At 41.7% G+C, this 26,409-nt stretch overlaps 1 protein-coding gene across 1 annotated transcript in view; it reads left to right on the plus strand.

Annotated features, from left to right (window-relative positions):
- Positions 1-22,775, plus strand: part of MARCHF11 (membrane associated ring-CH-type finger 11) — a 98,971-nt gene extending 76,196 nt beyond the window's left edge. The window contains exon 4 of the mRNA XM_021702531.1: positions 22,295-22,775. Coding sequence (XP_021558206.1) covers positions 22,295-22,617 — 323 coding nt within the window. The 3' untranslated portion in view covers positions 22,618-22,775. The remainder of the gene's footprint in view (positions 1-22,294) is intronic.
- Positions 22,776-26,409: the final 3,634 nt, after the last annotated feature.

The following is a 26,409-nucleotide window of genomic DNA, read 5'->3' on the forward strand; positions in this document are numbered from 1 at the left end:
CCCACTCATGCAGCACTGATGTGGGGTGTGTGAGGTGCCCGTCACTGGCACTGTGATGGCGTCTGGTTGGCCGTGGGGGGCAGGGACGTAGAGGCCCAAAGGGTCTCGAGGAGACTTTCTCTGCTCTGATGTGCATTGCAGCTTAGTGGGCTGTAAAGAGCTGAGAGAGGCAGCCATGGTTTATAGCAGTTGGTTCTCAAAGTGTGGCCCCACTGCTGCTTTTTAAGAGATGCACATTCTCAGGCCCCACCCCATCTGCCAAATCAGAAATTTCAGGGTTCGGACACCCCCCCACCCCCCACCCCCCACCATCTGCGCATCACAAGCCCACTGAGATTCTCACACGTGCTAAAGCTTGGGAAACACTGGTTTCAGGGAATGGTACAATTTGGGATCCCCTGACTTGGTTTCCAATCTGGGCCCCTGCTGGGACAGATCAGTGCTGTTTTTCCGTGTCCTCTTTCCTCACCCATGAAGACAGAAATAATAATCCCTAGCACACAAGCCTAAATAAAGGAAATAATGATTATAAACAATTATGTTATTAATTGGAAGTTATAAATGAAAGGTATTTGAATAAGTCACAAATATTAAAATAGTTTAAATCATTTAAATTCATGCCTCTACTCACCAGACCCTTAATTTAACTAGAAGTTTTAATATTCTCAGTGACTTTTTTCTAAAAGAACTCTATAAATTTTAAAATAGGATTAGCCTGAATTTCCTCTCCTTTCCTTCCTCCCTTGCCGCTAGTACAAGACTAATAGGAAAGAAAATGATCACATTTCAGGCCAGGAAGGAAAAAGACATGGGGTGGGGGGGGGGATGTCATGAGTAATATGTAAACTGAGCAGATGTTGCCTGAATAATTGCGCTAATCAGGTATATAAACAATTTGATTGAATGTGATAATACACTTGTAAGCATTTGGAAATGCTAAGTCTCTATACAAATATAATTTCCAGGGTATTGCTCTAAATAAAGGAGAGTCACAAAATTGTTCTACAAATTCCTCAGTAAGTTCAGAGATAGATCGTATTTATTCAGTCCTTCAACATCAATGTTATAAAAATGTGGTATTTCTTTGATATGAAAAGGAGAGATGAAAAAACAATGGAACCATTAGGCTTCCAGTTCAGCCTGGAGGGAAAGAGTCCATTTGACTTTGATATCATTACAGCACTAGAGAGGAATATATATATATACACACAAACACACACATTCTGTTTAGGAACTCACTTTCCTGGTTTTCACAGCTTGCATTTAGTGCTGAGTTACTAGGTCTTAAATTTTGATTGCTAATGCCAGTCTTTTAATCAAAATTATTAAATTTTGGTTTTAAAAGCACATGCATATGAGCTAATGATTTTTTGGCAGAGTATGACATATTTGGGCTTCCCTTTTGAAATTTGGGTATTTGCCCATTTTATAAAGTTAAGTTTTGTAAGAACAAAAGCCAATTGATATTTTGCTGGCTTACACTTTGGAGAGTGAATTTTTATTGAAGTTTTAAATATTGACAGTACCTCTCATTACATTTTGACTTATTAAATCCATATTTCATCATTTAAGGATTTATTTGTATTTTGAAAAATGTTAAGAATTCAGATTGAACAGCATTGTTCCTGTGACTTGGTAATCACATTAAATGGTCTATTTGGGCCCAGAGAAAATCTTATTTTTTTCTCAAGAAGTTGAGAAACTACTATAGTCAAGTTAGCAAATACATGTAGGCTATCAATAGCCAACTGGATCATAGCCAGTAATAGCTTCTGCTGACATTTCAATTGAATTCAAATGTCTGTTAAATTAAATGTAGACAGTAACAAAGTAGGTTACATTGATTATACCTCAAATACCTCTCACTGCAGGACTTACGAGTCTGAGTTAGTCTGGGCCCCTGCCTACCACATCCCAATAGTCTGAGTTAGGGTGGAAAAAAAAAAAAAGAGTCTGAGTTAGGGTGGAAAGCATGTTTATAACTTTGGGTCCAGTTTGCTCAGCTCAGATTAGTAAATATTTATTGAGAACTTTCTTTGTGTCAGACACAGTGCTAGGTGCTGGGAATACAAGTTAGGGTCAGTCACTTCCCTGGCCATGAGGAGCTCCCAGCCACAGAGGAGGACAGGTGTGTCAGTAGGTAATGAGAAGACGGTGGGGTGTACACGGTTCTGGAAGGATGCATAGGAGGTGGTAGTTGGATAAAGTGGGGAGACATGAATGCTGGGGTGTTGCTTGCAAGGTGGGGGTGGTTCCAGGCAGATTTCAAGGGGAAGTGATAACCAAGCAAACTGACAGATGAGTAGATGCTTAGCAAGTGGGGAGGTGGCCCCCTTGTCACTGTTGGAGGATGTAAAATTGGCTTCCCATTCAGAGGGCCTTAAAGTACTTGGAAACATTCCCACATTCCTGTTTGCTCAAGCTCTTCAAACTTGTTTATACCTAAATGAGAAGGAGCAGACTGAGAGCTTCATAAATGTTCTGTTTAAAAAATAATTCTGAAAATCCACAGAAGCTTATTCCTGAATGAAAAAAAAAAAGTTATAATCCAGCCAGTGGTTGTAATGCTTAGGAAGAGATTATCGCTGGATTGTTAAAGAGAAAATGTAAAGATTTGTAGAAAATGTATTTACTTGGGGAAATCTGTTTACTCATTTCTACACATAGTGAATTTGTCTTTTGCTTTTATTCATTATTATTAATTAATACCCTTTCTGCTTTCCCAAGATTCAGTTTTTTCTTGCCATTCAAGTTTTGAATTCTCCCAGGGGTCGAGGTATTTTTAGAGTTGAGATGTCTGGATCTGGCTGTCCAGGAGAAGTTACTGCAATGATAAAGATGTCCATCTGGTACCCAGTGCCACAGACACAAGCCACTGGCTACAGTTGGCTATCGAGCACTTGAGTGTGGTTCGTGAGAAAGAGAAACTGAATTTTAAAATTAATTTTCTTTAAATTAACTTAAATTTAAATAAATAGCGGCTATCGTATTGGACAGCACAGATCCTGGATGATGATTCAAATTAAATGTGTAAGGGTTTGATTAGCACAGTTCCCCTGACCTGTATAAACAGGTGGCATTTCCTAAATAACAAAGAAGCTCTGTGCCAAGACAGATGAAGAAAGTAAGAATGAACTGAAGAGGATTAAGAGAAGGGTATTAAAGGTGTGCGGGTGGTGGCCGAGAGGTAGACAGAGAGCCATGAAAGGGAGACGTGTCTTAAGGGACTCGAAGTACAAAGAGATAACTTTATATTATACTTGGGGAGCTCTTTTAAATATTTAAACAGGGACGCCTGGGTGGCTCAGTCGTTAAGCGTCTGCCTTCGGCTCAGGTCATGATCCCAGAGTCCTGGGATCGAGTCCCACATCTGGCTCCTTGCTCAGTGAGGAGCCTGCTTCTCCCTCTCCCTCTGCTGCTCCCCCTGCTTGTGCTCTCTCTCTCTCTCTCTGACAAATAAATAAATAAAAATCTTTAAAAATAAATAAATAAATAAATAAATAAATATTTAAACAGTTGGCATTCCAACTATGATTGTGTACCAGGGAAACTAATATAAAGGATTTAAATCACTGAGCTGTGTTAGTCCAGGGCAGTAATTTAGGGAGAATAACCAAAGCAAGCTGGTGTTGGCTCCCTCCTGAGATTTGCACAGTGGACAAAGGAAGATTAGCAAACCCGGAGATGAAGAGCAAATGCATGGCGGAAGGCTGTGGGCTCGGGATTTGGTTCTTAACTCTGTACTTCGCACACTGAGAAAATAGAAGGCTATTCCTTTCATTGGTTGTGTGGTTCAGAGGAAGCTTATTCCATCAGAGGAATACATTTAGTAATGACTGAAATGACTGAGAGTCAGCCATGAGGACAGGGAGTCATTTGATTAACTTGCTTCTAAAAAGTTACCAAGTCATTTCAGCGTCCGGTTGAACCTGATGAGGTGCGTTCTGTTTCTTGTTTGAAGCAACAAAATAAGACTGAAACCCCGTTACTTTAGTGGGATTCCTGAAATAGGGACAGCATTGCTTATGTCTAATCTCACTAACACTATAAATTAGTGCCAACTCCATATCTGGAAAATGTTTTGATCTTCCCTGATATACCAAGGAGAGGGACCAGATATGCTTATAAAATTTAAAAACTTAGATCACTTTTGTTCTTTTAAAAAATTTTTTCTTAATTGTCCACATAGTATAAACATATACATATTGAAATAAGCCCATTTTATGAATATATAAAGTTTAAAAGAAGACCACTTCACTCATACTGCCTGTTCTGTTATGTCATTCTCTTTGTGGACTGGTCTCCCCCACCCCAACATTTTGGTGTGTATCTGCCAGATCTTTTTCATTGGGTTTAACATGCATATGGGCATACAGACACGTAGGTATTTTAATATAAGCGGGATCATACTATTCATTGTTGAAAAAAAGTCATTTTCATTCAACAACATGACCTAGCGATCTTTCCCTGTTAGAATGGATGTACAACCATTTACTTTTCTTCTACTGATGGATATTCAGGTTGTTACCAGTCTTTTCCATTAGAAACAATGTTGCCAATGAGTATTTCCGTAGGCAAGATTCCAAGAAGTGAAAAGTCTGGGCTGAGTAATTAAGTACATGCCCCATTTTTGCTCTCTAAAAGGCTTTGCCAATTTGCCCTCCCCCCAAACAGATGACAATTCCCGTTCTCCCACACCTTGACAAAAATGGATATCCGTTTTTTGACCTTTTCATTGGTAGTTTGAGCTATATTTAACACCATTAGAGTGCTTTCCTTAAAGTCTAACTATTTAGGTTTGCGGGGTAATTTTGCCTAAGAAAATAAGAACATCCACACTGAGCCCTGCTCTCAATGCAGCTCGTCTTGCCTGGCATCTATTGGGATGTGGTAGGCAGGGGCCCAGACTAGCTCTGCCCTGTAAATACTCCGCCTCTTCTTCCTGAACATGAAGTCAGAAGACAGGGCCAAGGTCAGAGATCCCTGTCTCTCGGACACCCCGCAATCCCCTGCACATGTAAGGAACTCAGGACCAGTTTCTCCCATCTATGATACCATTAAACACTCAAGGAGTTTCACTTCTCTCTTTTTTCATGTAGAAAGTGCTCCCAGAAATTGCTTTTAGGAAAATTGCCTTCCTCTGTCATTTGGGTCTGTGGCTAAAGTACTGAGGCTATTATTGCCCGTTCTCCCTATTACTCTTTTTCCCAGGTTAAAACACAAACACACGGGGTAGAGTTGACGCGCACACGGACCCACCAGAAACCAAAAATCCCTCTCAGGGCTCCTTTGAAATAACGAAATAAAGTATATTATGATGGTTTATGTTGTCCTGCTTTTGAAAACTGCAGAGATTAGGGAGTTTTAAAAAATAACCTGATATATACTTGAATGAAGATCAGATCAAAATAACTTCTTAATGTACCAATTACAGTCAATACTGAAAAAAAAAATGCTCCTTCTGCAGAAATTTCATACTCCCCAATGTCAGGTTTTATTTTCCTCTAGTCTAAATCTAATTAATTTTTAAAAATTCATGTGAATTCTTATAGCTATTAGTTTTGAAAAATCTGTTTTTCATAGTTGGTGATCTGTCTAGCTCAAGGTTTTTGGGCACACTCAAATAAACTAGGTAGAGTTACCCATTGGTAATATATTCACATTTCATTATAGAACTTCAAAAAATAAATACCAAATATTCCTATGGTCTTTGATTATATTAGACGTATGTTTACATGTTAAAAAGCCAAGGTCATGTTTCTCTCTTACTTTCGGTACTGCTTCACTGTGCTTTTTTTTACCCCACCAGGCAGAGCAGCTAAAAGTTACACATGATTGAACCTTTTACTGACACGAAACTTAAAATGTACCTTTTCTAATTGTATGATATTATATGAGGAAAAGTGAAGAATTTTGACCAAGAATTTCAGGATAATCCAACTCTCGGTGACCACAGATGAGTTCTTCTCACTGCAGATGGCCAGTGGTCTATTTCATGCCCAGGTTGTTTCTTCCTAAAATGATGCTTTTAGGTTGTCTTCCTTCCTGTGGCTCGCTTTCAACAAATATAAACCAATTAGCATAAGCAAAGCATGATTAAGAAAGTAAATCAACTCAGGAAAAAGAATTCTAATGCATTCCAAGCAAAATATAAAATGACTTTTGGACTATCTCTTGTTTAAAATTTTCCATGCTCTCTGGCACTTCTCAGCATGATTCAGAAGTTGACAATATTTCCTGAAGTATTTTCAGTGAAAAACAGCATATTTACTTAAGGAGTTTGAAAGAAATTAGCATTGGAAGTTGGAATGTGCCATAATTTAGAGCAGAAAGAAAATGAGCTTGCTGGAGACCACAGGAGAGCCTTTGGTTCTCGCGTCATCAGGCAGGGCCATCAACCATACAGATGAGTGTGTTTGAAAGAGAAATTTAGGCGAAGTTCATAAAATGGGCAGCCTTTGGGTCATTGTAGAGAGACAAAATATTTATGGATAGATATAAAATCTATCAAAAAGTTCCGAGCGAAAAATGTACAATTACCAAGAGAACAGTCCTGTTCCCCACGTTCTTCAGGGCCCGTGTAGACGCTGTCCTGCACAGAGGGGTTGAGGATGCCTGGTGGAGTGGGAGAGCCACGACCTTAGAATCCAGTGTGATCTGGGTGGGCCTCCTCTGCGGGAAGTGGGGAGGACAGATGCCAGCTGCCAATACCACCCCCCACCTCTTCTCAGGGCCCCACGAGCAGGGCAGCCCCACCCCACTCAAAATTGTCAGCAAGGTTGATGGTAAGACTCCAAATATATGTAGATTTTTGTAAATCACAGAACACTGGGAGCCCAGATCCAGCCTTTCACAGGCCTGCACCCTCTCCCACCTAAGTCACCCCCCCGCCAAGTCTGGGATCTGAGCTACCGAAAGCATTGTGTGGGTGGCACTTCGGGCTGCCCCAGAAGGTGGATTGTAGGAGGAGGCTTTGCTGGTGGCTGCCCAGTGTCCTAGGAGGCACTGATATGATGCATCGGCGTGAATCATAGGGCATGTGGAAAAGGCAGCTCAAGTTACACACTGGTTGGCAGGATAGCTGGAGAGTTGACTAGTCCAGTACTTCCTTTTTGAATCTTCATATCACGGTTTTCCCTCCGGACGTAAAAAAGACAATCAGCCCCCTCTGCTCCAAGAGAAATGCTTCCGTTTCCCGAGCAGTAATTTGACGGGGCATCTGTATCCCTCCAGTGCCACAGTTTGGCTACTGTGGAGAACTTGGTCTCGCCGCTAATGCAGGGAGGACAAAAGCCTCCTTCTAGCCTTGCCCAGAGCCCTTCTGGGTTTCCCTTCAAACTTCCTCCCAGGCCGAGGGCTGGCTTGGGAGGGCGGCCACTCCGCGGGGTCTGGTACCGCTGTGGCCATGACTGCTACCAGACTTGCGTGCTCTGCTAGCCTGTTTGGAATCATTTCTTAAACCGAGTAGGATTCCTTTGCAAGCATCGATCATTCCTTCCTGACTTCAGCGTGTCTCAGCCCGCATCATGCCCCAGGAAATGCCACAACTTCCCTTAGAAAGAGTCCGAAGCAGGAGTCCATCCTCTGATCTTTACGTTTCTCACTTCTGAGCACATCGCGGTCAGGCCCCTCCGAGGGAGGGGCAGAGAGGCGCTTTGTAATTCAGAACTGTCAGAGGAAAAACAAATCTTCATCTTTTATATACTTTGAGAAGTACTCCATTGTTATCACTTTACTCTGGAGGTACAAAGTAGAGGCTTTTCTATGCCTTAACCACACTGATGTTTACCAATTTCTCTAAAGATTATTATCCTGGTTGGTTATCAGGGATATTGCTGCCTTTAAAACCCAGGAAATAGAAGAGAAGGACTTGTTTTTGCTACTTGCCCTTCAGTGCAGTGTCTAAAATGGACTCTCAAAGCAAATGAACTCTTTAGACCTCCTCATGTGGGAGAAAACACAACCCATTGCCTTCCTCTCCTTTGACCTTGGGAAGTTCAAGCTCTTTTGGAGAAACGTTGACAGAGGTTAACAGAGCATCAGACCAAACATGCTCGTGCTGTTGACTTCTGTTTCCTCCAGAGAAAAGGTGACCCTTTCAGTCATCTCTCCTAGCAGGGACCAGTTGAGCCGAAGGGGCACCAGTCATCTATGAAGCCAACATTTGCTGAGTGTTGACGGTGTATTTGTAAGTCTGGAGTGCAGGGTAGAGGTTTTACTAGAACAGAATAAAACACTGCCTGTTTCTCTTTTTTTAGATTTTATTTATTTATTTGACAGAGAGAGACACAGCGAGAGAGGGAACACAAGCAGGGGGAGTGGGAGAGGGAGAAGCAGGCTTCCCGTCAAGCAGGGAGCCCGATGTGGGGCTCCATCTCAGGACCCTGGGATCATGACCTGAGCCGAAGGCAGATGCTTAACGACTGAGCCACCCAGGCGCCCAACACTGCCTGTTTCTGAACAGCCCATGATCTGAGAATAGTTGTTACATTTTGAAATATTTTTAAAAATATTGAGAGAAGAATGTTATTTTGTGACATATGAAAATTACATCAAATATAAATTTCAGGGCCCATAAACAATGTTTTATTGGAATACAGACCTATCCATTCATTTATGTGCTGTCGATGAGGCGTTACAATCTCGTCATTGAGAGACCATAATGTTCACATAGCCTAAAATATTTACTGTCTGGTCCTTCCCAGAAAAGGTTTGTGGAGCCTGGAATATAGCATGTTCTCTGCTCTCCAGCTGCTGGCGAGAGACAGGGAAAGAAACGATTAAAATGGAAAATGGAAGGTGTCAGGAGACAAACACCTGTGAGAGCTGGTGGGAGAAGGTTGGTTAACCATCCTTAGTGGCAGCACCATCTATGGGGCGGGGGGGGAGCAGAAATCTTGAGCTAAACTTTAAGAAGAGCATGGAAGGGGCCAGAGAGAGGCAGCTGCCTGAACCTGTCAACACATGAAAATGTGTATTTTTGAGGACTCATAGGGAATTTGGTGTGACAAGAGCAAAAGATGCTTGCTGGGGAGTAGCAGAGGAAATAAGGTCTGACTGTCTACAGGGATCTTGTAGGTGGGACATGGGTGTGGGACCCAACCCTGAAAGCTCAGGGAACCCCTGGAGGGTGGTCTGCTGCATGTGACTGGTCAGCGTGATGTTGAAGAAAGAGCAATGATAGCTAGGAGAGGTTGAAGGGGGTGGGGGGTGCGGCGCGGAGGGCATGCTGGGAAGGCAAGAAGATAATAATCCAGGCAAAGGATTAGGCCCTACATTAAGGTAGATAGGCAGCTGCTGGAATTAAAAAAGGTTGATCACAAGATAACGGTGATCGAATCAATAGAGGTAGGGCAGAAGTGGGGGGTAAAGGAAAGGGGCCATCAGGTGTGATTCAAAGAGGCTGATTGGCAGATGGGAGGAAAAGATGATACGTTCTGTTTGAACATTTTCTTTTTGCAGAATTTCTGAGGAATCAAGTGGAAATGGCCAGGAAGTGGCTGGATATAGGGGTCTGGAGCTCAGGATAGGAATTTGAGTTGGAGATTGACATCTGGTAGTTGAAGCCGCGGTCTACAGGGGAAAGTGATCTGGGCGAGATGAACAGCAGTTTGAGGAACACAGAGACACAAAGAGCAGGCAGAGGAGCATGACCAGGGGAGAAAAAAGTGGGTCAGTCTAGGTGAGGAGGAAGGAAGGAACTTCGGGGAGGAGGAACACATGGTCAGTAGTGCCAGATGCCGGCTCAAGAGTAGGTGAATTAAGCCAAAGTGCACTCACTGGTTTTAGCAGTATGGGTGTTGATTGCATAAACACAAGGCTGAGAATGGCTGGGACAGGCAGAAGGGGGCTCAGAATGTAGGTTAAACAGGGGCGCCTGGGTGGCTCAGTCGTTGGGCGTCTGCCTTCGGCTCAGGTCATGATCTCAGGGTCCTGGGATCGAGTTCCGCATCGGGCTCCCTGATCAGTGGGAAGCCTGCTTCTCCCTCTCCCACTCCCCCTGCTTGTGTTGCCTCTCTCGCTGTGTCTCTATCAAATAAATAAATAAAATCTTTAAAAAAAAAAAAAGAATGTAGGTTGAACAAATCTTGGCTGAACAAGTTAAATGAGGGCAGAACCTAGAGTTGGGTGTGGAATTGAGAAAAGTTCCTGGGGTTTTGTTTTTGTTTTTGTTTTGTTTTAAGATTTTATTTATTTGACACAGAGAGAGAGACAGTGAGAGAGGGAACACAAGCAGGAGCAGAGGGAGAGGGAGAAGCAGGCTTCCCGCCGAGCAGGGAGCCCAATGCGGGGCTCGATCCCAGGACCCTGGGATCATGACCTGAGCTGAAGGCAGATGCTTAACTGACTGAGCCATCCAGGCACCCCATCTGTTTGTTTGTTTTAATGGTAGAGTCAGGCAGGGACAAATGCTGAGAAGAAGGATCCAGAAGAAACCAGAGAAAAGACCGAAGAATGGACAGTTTGATGCCTGTCTGAATGCAGAGCTAGCACCCAGCACGCAGGGGAGGGGTTGGCCTTGCCCAGGAGGGGCATGGTGCCCGAGAAGGGCAGGCAGGTGGAGAGCAGGCCCAGTGGGCACAGCTGCCTGTGCTGCTCCCGGAGAACAAGCTGAAGGGCCTCCTGGCAAAAGACCTCCCGTTTCTCAGTCAAACTGGTGGTATGCTCAAGGCACCGTGTGGGGAAGAGTCTGATGGGGAGCATTAAAAATGAAGATCAGCTGCCGAGGGCTTTGGGCCCTGCACTGGGCATGATAGAGCGCCCCCTGGAGGCTGGAATGAGGGTGGCCCGATCCGCAAGGCCCCCTCGCTCCCTATTTTTGACGCACTAGGGATGAGGAGCAAGGTGGAGACAGGGGAACTTTGAGGCTGGGCTGAAATGGGGTTTGTGATGCAGAGGTGCAGGGAGCCTGAGCAGCACTGTCAGCCTTGAATTTCTCCTCCAGGGCTGGGAGAGTGATTACAGGGTGGGGGGTGCTTTCTCGCTGCTGAGGAAGGAACCAGAGCCAGAAAGAAGTGGCCGACTGGGAAGGAATGTGCGGTCCAGGGGCTCGGCCTTCAGCAGGTGGAGGAGGGTGCGTTGAGACTAAGAAAGTGGATAAGAAGCCCAGGAGGCGGTGATTGTCCACACCAGGTGGGAGAGTTTTGAAGCTTGCAGCTGGAATGGTTTCTGGAAGGGAAGGGCCCAGACTGGAGTGAAGGAGGGACAGCAGAGGGCAAGGGTCATGCACCTCAGGTCATGGTCGGGTCATCCACACTGGCCCGAAACATGAAGTTGTGTGTGTCGAGAGGGCTGAGGGGAGCCAGGAACCAGGGGGCAGATCATGGGTGATGGTTGAGAGTGGCGGAGGGGCCAGGATGGCTATCTCTTATGGCCGCACCGTATGCTCATGGGATCACACATGCGGGAATTCCTAGTTGTGGGAATTTAAATACGCGAGGCTCACGCACAGCTGAGCAGCCTTTGAGAGATCTGAGTGTGTCCCTAGGCCAGTCGGAGATGGGTGAGTACTGAGGCCACCGGCTCGGAGCGGGAAGTCTTCCTGGGAGGAGAGATCAGAGTCGATTGTGTGGCAGAGGGAACCGTGACATGAAGAGGCAGCCCCTTAACCTAAAATCCTGGACATTGTTCTTCAGAACCAACACCTGCCTCTCTGGGGATCTCCTGGCTTCAGACTATTTTGCAGCCCAGAACTTTATTTACCGAAGAGAATGTGAACATGATCACTCTTCTGATGATGCGTCAGTGCCCAGCACAGAGGCTTGGGGACTGTGGGGGTGCTGAAGGGGAGCCGCAGACAAACTCAGGAAGCACAGAGATGAGCACAGAAATGGAGCTCGTATCTTATTCCAGATATGTAGAAGTAAGGTTTTAAAGACCATACTGCAATAATATCTCAGATTATGTTTTCTAATCCAGGTATTATGCGAAGCGATTTTCCTCAGATTTCCTATTTAATCCTCAACACTCTACTGGGTATAGGTTGCTATTCTCATCTCGGAGACGAGGCACCATTAAGTAGTCCCCCCAGGGTCTCACAGATTGGAAGAGGGACCCGAGATTGGAATCCAGACCTTGTCGCGCCAGAGCCTGTGACAGAATATTTATGTGATTCAGTTAATTCTATTTATTATTTAGTAAATGCCCCTTCTTATATGCTGAGCTCGAATGGCTCATTTACAAGACGTTTATTCATGAAGTGAAACCACGTCAGTTGGCGTCTCAAACACCTAAGGCATAACAACAGGAATAAATACTTTTTGGAGGGATGGGGGAGCTGAATTTAGGTCAGAAATGGAGAAAAAAAATTCCCCCCAAACCCAAAGTAATATAGCCACTTTGTGAAGTCTTTACTCATGTATTCTAAATTAATAGAGCCATGCAGAACATACCGAAATATTAGTAGAGAATGGGCAAGATTTAATTCAGCATCCCAAGAGCAATCTCTTTCCATTGATCTGAGTGACACAATTTCCTAATAAGAATTATGTATGTAGGGGCGCCTGGGTGGCTCAGTCATTAAGCGTCTGCCTTTGGCTCAGGTCATGATCCCAGGGTCCTGGGATGGAGCTCCACATCGGGCTCTCTGCTCAGCGGGAAGCCTGCTTCTCCCTCTCCCACTCCCCCTGCTTATGTTCCCTCTCTTGCTGTGTCTCTCTCTGTCAAATAAATAAATAAAATCTTGAAAAAAAAAGAATTATTTATGTAAAGAATCACATCTAAACCTTGAATTTTGTTGCTAGGTCATAGACTAGAATATTAAGGAAAGCTAAGGTCTGAGCGTTTTAATATTCAGGTTAAAAATTCCATTAATATTTTCAATTAAAAAAATCTTACTGAGGTTGTGTGAATGAAATCAAAGAGTTAGAAATTTTATTTATGTTTAGGTGGTCACTTCTATTTGGAATTTTTACCCACTGCTTGTATGATTTAAGAGAAATGAAAAACAAAGCCAACAAAGATGAGATAGCCTATCGCAGTCATAAAGATAAACAGATTTTGGTTGTTTCAGGTTAGATCTTTTTAAGTGTTATTCTCATCCTGAAAAATAGAACAACCAATACATATATGCTTTACTCTAGAGATTAATAAAATCGTGTTCTGTGAGTTTGCAGTAGACAGTTTGTCCATTGGAGAAAGACATTGTGTTTGTTTCTACTTGCCACTAGGAAAAGCCCATAACAGTCTTCTTCTAAGAACTCTTTTTGGTCCACGGCACCTGGGTGGCTCAGTCGGTTCAGCATCTGACTCTTGATCTCAGCATTGTGAGTTCGGGCCCCGCGTTGAGCTCCACGTTGGGGTGGAGCCTACTTAGGAAAGGAAAAAAAGCCTGTTTTTAGTCCATATACTGGAATGTGGGAAACAAATGGAAACCCACCAAAGTAGAGTCCCAGTTCTAAAAACTTTAACACAGAAAGTGGACGTTGATAGGGTATTTTAACCCAATACTGTTTCACTGGGGTTTGCGGAGTTACTTCTATAAATTGTGAGGGTCACTGTAATCCTTCCCAATGCTGCAGTGTACCCTTGAAGATGAAGACCAGAGGAGAACTTACCATCCCAGCCTCGGGTGTTACTGAAGAGACTGTGCTCACGGTAGATATCCCTTGGGCCAAGAAGACACTAGTGTGGGCTGACTTTGGCCAACGATGGCTCCTGAGGTCTGAGTTCTTGCAGAGTATAAAGCACACTGGACCAGGCATCAAAGGTCTGACTCTGATCCTGGGCTCTAGCACTAACTGTGGACCGTTGGGCAAGCCATGTCACTTCTCTGGGCCTCAGAGTCCTCATCCCCCAAAGCAAAGGGGTTAGATGAAATCATACCCAGTATTTTCTAATTTTGAAATTCAGTGACTATGTCCACTGTTAGTCGCTGTGTGATATGACATCACCCTTTTGCTGAAGGTGTTTCATCTGCTCATGAATTGAAGGACAGACTTGAAGTTGTATTCAGCTGAAATTAAACTAGTTCTAATCCATGCTCTCAGTTATAGGAGGGCTCTAGGATATCTTTGTCATCTCTAAGGGCATTGGGCTTATTCCTTCATTTCTTTTATTGAAATAATCATATCCATAGGTGGCTTTTCTCACAGGCACTTCTGGGCAGAAGCTTAGATGATATAACAATTCTTCTCTCCGGTGAATTCTCTTAATCCTTTAAAAAATTAACGTATCATGTGTTTTATAACGTGTAACAAGGTCTACAGCTTTTGAGGAATGTTCTGTGACTATGCCAAAGGCAGATTTGAGAGGCAGGGCTAGTAATTGAAAGATCAGAAGTCTCCTATCTACTAAGGAATAAAAGAAATCATTAAAATGATTGATTGATGGATTGGCTTCTTAGAACAGCAAGTAGTCAGATGAATGGACTATCTCTTTTATACTCCCTGTTTTGCCTGGAAATAGCAGAGAAGAATCCATATCAGCCTCTTAGGCTTTATGACCTGAGCATAGTCATTTTGTGACTAGCTGGATTCATGATTGTTGGATGCAGGGAGATATTTGATGACCAGGCCAAAAAGACCATGGAGGAGTCGACTACAGTTTACTGGGACTGAAAATAAGTCCTTGTAAAGAATTTTAGCTCTTCTATCCTGTGCCTGTTCGTGTGTGTGTGTGTGTGTGTGTGTACGCACACATATGCTCATGTATGTATGAAACGTAGGTTCCGATTCCTAAACCCCTTCCATCTCTAGTCTTGGAGTCCTTGTCGCATGTTTCAATGTCTCCATTTGGTATCTTAAGATCGTACTCTACCATTTTAAAGAACAATACTTGAGATCTTTGTGTTTGTGGCACCGTCACGACTAGACCCTTGTCATCCCTTAGATTCCAGTGATGGCTACTCTCCTCTTTCTCATTCCCTCTCATTTAGTGAAGATTTATTGAGTTTCTACTGTGTTTCAAGCATTGAAGTAGGAGTAGGGCTCCTGTCCTCTGGGGGCACACAGCTGAGTGAGGTCACAGGCGTAGAAAAAAATTATTCTAGTACAGGTAATAAGGAAAATAGTGCAGGTATTTCCTTGTGGTGAGGTAGAAGGTAGGAGAGAGGGATTAATTTTGAGTGGGTCAGAGAAGAAATTATGAGAGAATCTGGATCTTGAAGCATGTTTAATAATAGTTCATTGTGAAACTATAGGAGAGTGATCATTCCGGAGAAGTCTCTGTCTTACGGGTTTATCACAGATTTGCTAAGAAGATAAAATTAGCAGAATTTAGTGCAAGAGGATAGAGGAGTCTAGGTGATTCCAAGGTTTTAGCTTAATTGACTTGGGGAACAGTCATTAACTGAAATAGGGATGGTAGGTCAAGAAGCAAATTCAACCTATGTCAGGACTTTTTGGAAAAGAGTGTGCTTCCCTCCCTGCCAGTTAGTAAACTATTATACTCCTTATTAAAATTCGGTTTTGCCATCTTGTTCAGTCGCCAGGCAGTGACGTCATCAATATGGAAGATCCAGCACCTGTGTGCTCTTTGCATCCAGGCTGATGACTGTGGACTTCACTGAGCAGACGGGAGGACGGAGAGAGTGGCAGGGTCATAAGACAGACACTGTGAATTTTCTTTTGTGTACTCTCAGAGAAACAGTCACTTAGGGTCTTCACTATTTGTAATAATCTTTTCTTCATGTGTACTGTTATGTACTCTACTTTGGGGCTGGGTGGGTCAGATCATCAGTATTTGGAAATTAGCCAGCCTCTTGTTGCAAGGGCTTCTGTGCTGTGGGAAGTTCGTGAATAATTCTTACTCTTATTACATTTCTTGCACAGAAGATTTTCGTACCAATAGTTTGAGTGTTTGAGCCCCTAAACTTTATGCTCTCATGATTAGCCTGCCATTCTCAAATCTGTGAATTAATACATATATATATATGTATATATATATAATTTATATTCAACAATGGAAAAATCAACTCATCTTTTATAGACATAAGTGCATTTTATGTGGGATATTTCTTTACCTTATTTGTTCTGATACGGGCAACACTGGAAGTTACATTTTCACAAAAATCCCCGTATATAATCAGGGCATGTAGTTCCCAGAGACCTGGCTTTTGAGATATCAATTTATGATGGCTTTGTCTTGTGAGTCTAGTGACTTCAGCGACGGTATATATTATATTGTCTTTCAGTTTTCATCTCTGTAAGTTTTATATTTTTGCATTTTTTTTTCTCTAAGCTCCACATATAGTTCAGTTCAACAAAGAGCATTCAGTATACAAAGAAGGAATCACTCATGTTTATTTCTTCAAGGTTCATATTAACAAGATTCAACAATAGAGTAGTGACTTTTTTTTTAAAAGATTTTGTTTATTTGAAAAAAAGAGAGAACAAGCGGAGGGAGAGGGAGAAGCCAGCTCCCCACTCAGCAGGGAGCCCAATGTGGGGCTTGATCCCAGGGTCATGACCTGAGCCGAAGGCAGACGCTTAACCAACAGCCACCCAGATGGCCCATGGGGGAGTGACTTTTAAAGTGTTTACCTCTACTGTCACATCTAAGTGTCCATGAGCATTTAAATTTGGGGTAGGTTGGGAAAATACGCCAGGAAGATTATGACACTCTAGCAAAGCTCATACTACAAAGGGTATCTTGGACCACAGTCTTATTTAGTTAATACTCGTTGAACAACCATGCTCTGGTCTTCAAGTAATAGAAATTAAGGAGTCAAAAATGGGTGCACTTTATGAGATTGACTCTAAACTGTTCTTAAGTGGGATTAAATGGGACCCAAAGTCCCTGTTCTGCTTCTGGTGCACATTGACTTCTCTGAATGACATCGGTTGTATTTTATAGAATGTGTGTAAATTTCACTGAGCGGGGTGGGGAGAGAGGGAGAGAGACAGAAAGAACTCTTGACAATGGACAGTGGTGAAATTTAATCTTGAAATCTTGTACATTTTCACAGTCAAGAGCCTTTTCTAGCCAAATATCTGCTGTGCGTTGCAAGTTCTTTAGCTCTCCCAAAGGTTGTTTTGATTGAACAGCACACAGGGCTTCAGTCTTTATTCCTTTGTGGACCTTGCGCTTCTTGGGAAAGCTCAGGGTGGGTGCAGCTCCCCGGATGAGGCTCTCACCACTTGTAGTGTTGCCTTAAACAACTTTCTTCTTGTGGGTAGGGCGAGGAGGAAGGGGCTGTTTCACTGGGCCTCTTAGAGATATGATAGTGTCAGTGACACACAAAGATATTAAAAATGGCAGCTCATGATCTAACTTTGCCCAAATCACAGTCTCCAGGGCTCAGTTTACTCGTATTTTAAATGAGGGTGATGTAGATCTACATGGTCTGTCTTCATCTGTTCGAGCCTTACAGCAAAATACCACAGACTGGGTGGCTTAAACAAAGGACATATATTTTTTACAGTTCTGGAGGCTGGGAAGTCCAAGGTCAGGGTGCCAGCATGTTCAGTCTAGTTGGGTCTCTCATTTTGGTTTGTGGATGGTTGTCATTCTCATGTGTCCTCACATGGCCTTTCCTTGCTGTCTCTTCCACTTTATATAAAGGCATTAATCCTATCATGAGAGCCTCCCCCTCATGACTTAAAGTAGCCCTAATTACCCTCCCAAAGGTCCCACCTCCAAACACCATCACGTTAGGGATTAGGGCTTCAACATATGAATTTTGGAGAGACAAACATTCAGTCCATAGCAAGGACTCTTTTAGTTGGTCTTAATTCTATGATTAGGAGAAACTGCCTTACCATTGAAAATTTAACATGAATACAACTGTAGTACTCAAGGTTTATAAGTAGACACATTTGAGCTCCAATCTGTAGTCTTATTCTTATATCTTCATGATGTTGGACAGTTATTAAATCTCTCCATGTCTCAATTTCCTCAACCATGAAATTGTTCAATCATGGTATCTATTTGTAGAGTCTCTGTCAAGATTAAGTGAAAATCATGCAAATAAACTACTTAGTGCAGTGCTTGGCACAAAATAGAACCTTGATAAAAATTTAAGTTTTGAAAAACAACCAAATCTATTTGAACAAGAGCTGAGACTGGTAACACAAGAAATGAAATTATTTGATCAGTAGTTTGGTTGTTAATATCAAAATTTGTTTGTATTTGACTATAAATTTTACAGGTCTCTGTTCATTATAACACATCATTTGTTTGTATTGAAATAGACATGGACAAGTGGCATGTGTGTGTGCACACACTTTTGAGCATCTGTACCTTGATAATCTCCCCCATCATTTCTTTGGGTAATTAATTCCTTTTCTGCGATCATATAAGAATTTCAACCAACACATCACTTACAAATTTGGGATATATTTTGCCTATACATGAACACTGTGCTTTTATTTCAGTGAAACCAGAAACATTTAAACTTGCTCTTTTTTAAGAAGATTGTTCCCTAACAAAAATGTTCCTTTGCACATCAATAAGGGGATGCTCCAATTAAATGTTAAATGATAAAAAGCAGGGAAATGATAAAAAGCAGCCAACCACACATACATATACACACATACTTACTGAACTCTCAAAACCCCAAATTCCTATGAATCATACCTTGTTGACACCCATGCAATTAATAATGTAGCGAGTATCCTAAAAGTATCCTTTAATATTTACATTTTATAGAAATTATCATTGCTTTTCCTCTCAGGTCTAGTGACTCAGATGAAAAAAATAAATCTCAGAATAAATCTAAGCCTGTTCTTATATGCCCTGAAATGTCAAGGTGACAAACTCATTTAATGCTTAATTTGAGGTATTACTCAGAGAGTGAAGCCACTGGAGGAAGTGAGCTTATCAGTTGTGAAACAAGAGGAGAAAAGATCATCAGTAAGAAAGTATGGCAGTATGATTTTTAATTGTTGGATTTTCAGCATGTGGGCTAAAGTCAAATGAATCCTTACTCTTGGATTTCAATGATGGGTGTAGTCATATGTTCTCATTACCTCAAGTACAAAAGGCATTTGCTACGATTCTAGAAGATTTAGAGAAGAAAGGGGAAAATACACCTTCCAGAGGACAACGTTGGGGTGGAGTGGCATTCTCCTATTTCAGGAAAATTTAAGCTTCTAAAGGGCAAGGAGTAATTCTGAACGCTCCTGGGGAATAAAACAAAATCTAAGCATCATTCTTAACTTGAAATGCAATTAAGCAGCACATGGAGCTGGAAATTCAAGAGGACTCTGTCTTTATGAAAACTTCAAGTAGCTCTCTCTCTAAATTCCGTTCAAAATGTACTATAAAGACCTGTGGGATTTATTTGTGCACATTGGGTAGATTTATATATTTAGAAAAGGGCTACCAGGAATGTATTCCCAGAAAGTGACCTTAAGCTCTAGTAAATGATCTGATTTCTGGCCTCTTAAAGGAAATGGATAAAAAAAAGAATAGGATCCTGTGAAATGAGTGGTTTCCTGGGGTGAAGCCATCCCCCATCACTGCACTTCTCCAGAATGAACCTGTTGTGAGCTGTAATGGTTTTGTGATTAGTGTGAATGAATGTTTCTCACCACATGGATTCACTATTGACTTTTTAATTAATAATAATGTTCTGTGCTTATAGAACCACCATCTCGAGGAAATTTGAGTGCTTTCTAATTGATGAATTTCAATTTATCTTTATACTATCTTGCTGAACGTATGGATTAGGTACTCTGATTGTGTTTTAATAGGAAAAATAGAGCCAGAAAAGTTAAATCATGGCCCACAGAGATTTCGGAAGGCTAATAATAGAATCATCAATTAAAATCTGGTAGTCTTTACTTTTTTTGGCCATTTCCCAAAAATATCTGATCAGTTGTGTCAATTATTCCTTAGGAAAATGAAGTTGATCAAAACAATTATTTGCAGTTGTTATGATTAACAGAAGTTTACATTCCTTCTCAACAATTATTATCTATTTTTATTTATTGGACCACATGCATGTTTTAGTGGCCTATGTTCACATCCTTGGAATGCTTTTAGGTCACAAGTGTCAGAAGTTTATCCCCTGGGAAGGGAGTGATATAAAACTTAAATTCTGGTATTAGGTAGTTGTGACTTCTAAAATCTGGTATCTCCATCACCTACCTGCCAGTGTTTTAGCTGACAAAAAAATGAAGTAATCCTCCCAACAAAACCATGTTCAAAACCCTTACTCATTGTGCCTATGGGAAGGTAACTATCATCCTTTCAATCACCCCTTCATGCAGCCTTAAAAATATGAGACTCATTCTTCCTGCCTCTTGCATTTCTATTTCTGTCAATTTTTGGGGGCGCCTGGGTGGCTCAGTTGGTTGAGCAACTGCCTTCGGCTCAGGTCATGGTCCTGGAGTCCCGGGATCGAGTCCCGCATCGGGCTCCCTGCTTGGCAGGGAGTCTGCTTCTCCCTCTGACCCTCCCCCCTCTCATGTACTCTCTCTCATTCTCGCTCTCTCAAATGAATAAATAAATCTTTAAAAAAAAATGAGACTGATTCTTCATGCCTCTTGCATTTCTATTTCTGTCAATTTTTTTTTAATCTGACAAGTGTATTGCTTTGTCCCTCTATATTCTCATTACTGTTTCCGTTCTGCTCTCCACATGCAACGTGGTAACCTCCCTACTTGTCTCCACTACCTGAGTTGCTATGCCTCAATACATCTTAGGTAAATTTTCCTAATTCTCTGTAATTTTTTAACATAGGAATTATTCAGGCACAAAAAAGTATGCAGAATATATTGAACAGCCACATCTTCAGCCCCAGCATAAAAAAATGTGACATCAGAGATACAGTCCAATGGCCTATTTGAAGCCTCTCCTGGATCTTGTTTCTTTTCTTTGCTCCCCACTATCATGCCTTTAATGGTTATTATTTTTATGCATGTTTTTATACTTTTTACATAGATCCACTATTGACTTTTTAATTAATAATGACTTACCCCAATCATTTCTTTCTGAAACTTTCTTTTTTTTTTTTTAATGTGGCTTTGAGATTTCTGCTCTTTTAAGATTTATCCATCTTAGTGCATGTGACTTTGTTCCCTTCAGTTGTGTTGCTGTGATCATTGATCCACATAATGCAGTTTATCCATTCTTCTCAGAATGCACTTTAAGATTGTTTGGGATTTTCCCCCTCAAATATGAACAACTACATAATAAACATTTTTTTAAAAGATTTATTTATTTGAGAGAGAGAGAGAGAAGGGGGGTAGGGGCATAGGGAGAGGGCAAGAGAGAATCTTAAGCAGATCCCCCCCACCCCGCCCAAGCACAGAGCCTGACACAGGGCTCAATCTCACGACCCTGAGATCACGACTTGAGCTGAAACCATATTCCGTCTAAAAAAAGACTCTTATTGATCTCTCTACCAACTTTCAATGGAATTTCAGCCTCCTGAAGGAGAAGAGTTTCTTCTCACTTCTCAAATGAAGGGGGCCTCCCCCAAGGAATTTCTTTTTGTGAGCAGTCACCAATTCAAAAGCTCTTGGACCACATGCTGAAATGTAACTGTGTGAAAAATGCAGGGTGTGGCGGGATCTGGGCTGGATGGTAGAGATGGAGCCATGTATCCTAGTTACACACTGCCAGTTTATGGTCCCTGAGGTTCTTGCATTACCTTGTTTATTTTCCCGAGAGTCTGTCTCAGAAATGTGTAATCATTCAATTTACTGTATAGCAGCAAAGAACAAGGACTCTGGAGCCAGCCTGCCTGGGTCTGAAACCCTCCTCCCCCGCTACTAGTTGTCTGCTCTTGAGCTCCTTCCTTGTTTGTAAAATGCTGGATGTGTTCATAATGAAAACTCAATGAGGTAATATACATGAAACTCTCAAGTGGGTGCTAAATACATTTTTGTTGGATTGTTGAAGAGAGTAAAAGTAAGAAAAAGGTGTATCATACCTCCTATGTGTCAGACATTGTTTTAGGAACTGGGAAGATGGTAATGATTTTAATATCTGTCTCTTTCCTAAACTAAGTTACCAGTTGAGACCAAATTCCCCAATACATTGCGTGGCCCACGGTGGGCACTCAGAGATGATGAAAGAATCAATAAACCTAATGATTCTCTTAAGGCAATGTAAGTGCCCAAGGTATGTTCTCAGCCGTGATGGGGCAAGTTAATTATATTCATGAGAACTTTGCTTCCTGCATGTTAGTGTATTCTTATTCTTTGGATATTGATTATTCCTGTGTAATCTGGAAAGTAGCTTACCACTAGCCATAATATTTGAGAAGTCAGGATACCGTGTTTTTTGACGATGACGAGTAACAGAGAATTGACTATTTTTTTTCAATCCCTTACTTGTATACAAAATAACATTCTTAACTTTTTTGATTATGACCGGCCTTTTTTTATTTTTCCTTGAATTTTAGGTCTCATTGTCCATGAAGGAGCTGCAGTTTACAGAGTATTTAAGCGCTGGCGAGCTGTTAACTTACACTGGGATGTACTAAATTATGATAAAGCCACAGACATCGAAGAAAGTAGCCGGGGAGAGTCTTCCACAAGCAGGACTTTATGGTTGCCACTGACAGCTCTGCGGAACAGGAACTTGGTCCACCCCACGCAGTTAACTTCCCCGAGGTTTCAGTGTGGCTACGTGTTATTGCATCTTTTCAATCGGATGAGGCCCCACGAAGATCTGTCAGAAGATAACAGCTCAGGGGAGGTTGTGATGAGAGTGACTTCTGTGTGACCCAAGTGTAAGGCAGCGTGGGGTAGACCACCCTGCACATTTTGGAATGTAATTGCAATGAATGGGGAAACCATAGCACTTCTAAAAACACACATCTATGAACTTTTTAAAATTTATGCTTTTTATATGAACATTTGAATTGCAAATACATTTTTCTGAAAAAAAAAGTTCTCTGGTTCTTTGCTTTTTGATTTATCACATCTTTTATAAGTTGGTACTTGAAATCATTTTACGTATAATTTAACTCTACTTGGTTAAAAGAATGATGAAAGTTATCCTTAAGGCTGAAACTATTTTTTCTTGCTTGTTTTAAATATATTTTTATCAAACTTTTTGCTCCATGTGTAGTTTTTCAGGCACGTTACGAATGGGAAAGAGTTTAGAATGCTGTGGGCAGATGCCAAAGTGCCCACCGATAATGCAGCGCTGCGTACTGGTCCTCTGTGTGCCTCGTGCTTATTGGCAAATGTGAGCGGGACTTTTTTGCTGGGTTGAAACAATCTGTCACCGGGAATGCAAGCTCTAGGAATGTTAGCCTGTTTTCTAGCTTCTGAAACAGAACAGAGAGTTTATTAAAAGTTAAAGATGAGTGGAAAAAAGTAGTTTTATTCCAGTATGTATGACATACTTGTATTACATACAAGTAGGCAGGGCACACTGCACACTTCTAGCCCAAAAACTACCAAAACATTGCATCATTGCTTGTGTATATTCATACGGCCTCACATTTGCATAACCCTCTTATAGACCTATGTAGTCATTTGGGTTAATTATTAGTGTCTTGATTTCTGTGAGCCCTATCTTAATTAGATTTTCTTTTTTGTAAAAGCTTATGTATCTACTTAATCATTTAAACACTGATCCTATTACTTGGTTTAATGAAGTCCTGGGAAATATATTCACCAGCAGCGAGAAATGTTTCTCTTTCACCAGATAAGTATTTTTTAAATGAAAGGAGCAAAAGAAAAATGAGGCTATTGATTCCCCAGGAATAGTTTCCTAACTAGTGGCACCTGGAGATTTTCCACCTTTTAATCCTCCTAATGGAGGGAAATGGCATAGTTTAATGAGCAATGACAGAACAAATGAAGAGGCAGGCAGTCATGCTTTCCTTAGAAACATGAGTTGAACATGTAAGTCATTTGAAGTAATTGGTGATTAGATTTTAAAGCATATGAAATAAAATGCTTTACATTCTATTTTCTAAAAATGACCTCTGAATGATGAAAACAGAATAGTTAATGTGAATAGGTAGCACTGTGATTCCAACATAGCGAATCCCACCAGTACTTGAAATAATATTTTCCCAGTTAAACAACTGTCACAGAGGAGTTAAGGATGTGATCATTTGCAAAAATGGGAAGGAGTCCAGAGGTCACAGAAGAAGGAAAACAACTACTGTTTAGGGGCAGATGTAGGAAGCGAGAGTGTTACACATGCTCATTCTATATGTTGTTTTTGTTTTTAAAGTTTTATTTTAGAGAGAGACAGAATGCATGAATGGGGGAGGGGCAGAGGGAGAGAATCTTCAAGCAGACTTCCCACTGAGCCCGGAGCCCAACAGAGCCCAATGCGGGGCTCTATCCCATGACCCATGAGATCATGACCTAAGTCGAAACCAAGAGCCAGACGCTGAACCTACTGAGCCACCTAGGAGCTCCTAGATGTCATTTGTTTTAATCTATATTAATGAGCACAATCCTGGGTGAGGCACTGGGTATAAATCCGGTCGGTCTCTGTCTCTCAGAATGGGATCGGAGCAGATCATGTAATAGAGACACCAGGAATGTCAATCTGCTGTCAAAGAAGCAATCCATTATTTGTACCCCACAAGTGTTCATGTTTGTCCTGGACTGTTCAGTCACCAAGAGGAGTCATCAACAACAGCACGTTTAATGGAGAATAATTGTAGGTACTGTTCGGAGCATCTCATTATAAATACTGGACAAAGAGACTTAGACACAGACTAGATGATCATTGCTCTGTATATAGCAAGTCTGCCCTTCTAATTAGTGTACACCCTTGTATTCACATCAACTCACTAGAAACAAAAAGGGGTAAAGGATGAGAAACCCCTCTCTGTAGTGTCAGGTGGGGTGCAGGAGGTGGAGAGGTCGCTATGAGAGTACAGAGTGGGTTTGCCAACCTGGAAGGAATATGTGCCCCTAGGCTCCCCTGTTTTCCAGCACCTTGCCTTTTGTATGTACATTTTGTCTACACCCACCATTTTCCCTCATCACCTTCACAGCCCCCACCTACTAACACACCCGCACATAGTCACATGCCCACATGTGACCAAGTCAAGGTAGAAATAGGATCTGGCAGAATTACCACTCAACAAAATGTACCATCCATGAAATGATTACACAGAAACTCAAAAGAAACACTCCAGGTGGGGAGGGTGCATGCATCTAAAGAATTGAATTCACTGCTTAACAATAATTAAAATTTTAGCACGCAATATGAGTTATGATATAAACAGCAGTAAATGCTGTCATTCAAACTCGGACTGCCTTAAATATCACAACATTTATGGTAAGGAAATAGTTGGAAATATTTTAATTATTTTAAAAATATTTTCTAATATTATAAAAACTTAGACCTATAGGTCGTCCGTCTCTTTTCAACCACTCATTTGAAGGACAAACATTTACAGAGCACCCCCTGTGTGCCAGATGCTGTGAGCAGTGGGCCACAGGGTGATGCAGGTTCACAGGGAGTCTGTGGGGCCAGGCTGCACGGCAGCATATGTGTTGGGATACAGGCAAGCAAAAGGAAGTGCCAGGCCAGAGAAGCAGGTGTGCCTGGGGTGGCTGGGGAAGGCATCACTGAGGAACCGGCATTACTTGGGTGTTGAAGCATGAGTAGAAGTTTGCCAATGGAACAAATGGAGAAGAACATTCTGGGAACAGCTCCTTGGGGGTAAAAGAGAGGCATGTTTCAGTAATGATGAGAGATTTCATGTTGGGGAGCAGCGGACACATGATCCATCTCTACAGGGTTGACTAGGTAGCTGGGACTGAACACAGGGAACCATGAGAAGATGCTGTTCAAGCTGCAAGTGGTAAGACTTGGCAAAGTCATTTTCGGGGGCATGAATGTCCTCTAACCCCATACCTATGGGCAAAAGTCTCAAGATGGGGCTAAAATATAATGGATTGTGGTCATACCCTCAAAGGAGTTTGGAGAAATCCTACGAAATGAAATAGTAGGCAGCAATCACACACAGGCCTACTGCTATAAATTAGATACTGCAGTAAAAATATTGGGGGCATTGAATGGGCTTTCCTTCCTCTCCCAGAAGACAGCAAACCCCATAATTCTGAAGAGGAAAGCACCTTGTAAATCTTGTGAAGTAGAAGATAGTGTCTCTTATTGAAAATATCTTAGACACTTCCCAGGCTAAAGATTATCATCTGATTTTTCTCAAACATGATTAATTTTTTTTTATTCTATATGTTTCATTAACTAAATAGATGCCAAAATAAAGCAAGCTCTCTCTGTTGCTTCTGTTTTGGTCTAAAACTACTATTCTTTTCCTTTTTTTTTTTTCCCCACACTGTTAACATAGCCTATTATTTTTGATGATGTGCTGATCAACCCTCCTTTATGGAGTGAAACAGCAAAATTAATGTGTCTTTGCTAATCCAGAATTAGATCAGCTATCATCTAACAACTTATGTGTCATTTTATACAGAGGTCATAATTTGTCCATATTTTTCTTTGGAGCTGATTTTTTGACTTGCAAATTTTAATGACAGTAGGTTACCAATGTCTGATATTGAAAATTTT

The sequence above is a fragment of the Neomonachus schauinslandi genome, chromosome 7 (assembly GCF_002201575.2).
Source record: "Neomonachus schauinslandi chromosome 7, ASM220157v2, whole genome shotgun sequence".
Lineage (NCBI taxonomy): Eukaryota > Metazoa > Chordata > Mammalia > Carnivora > Phocidae > Neomonachus > Neomonachus schauinslandi.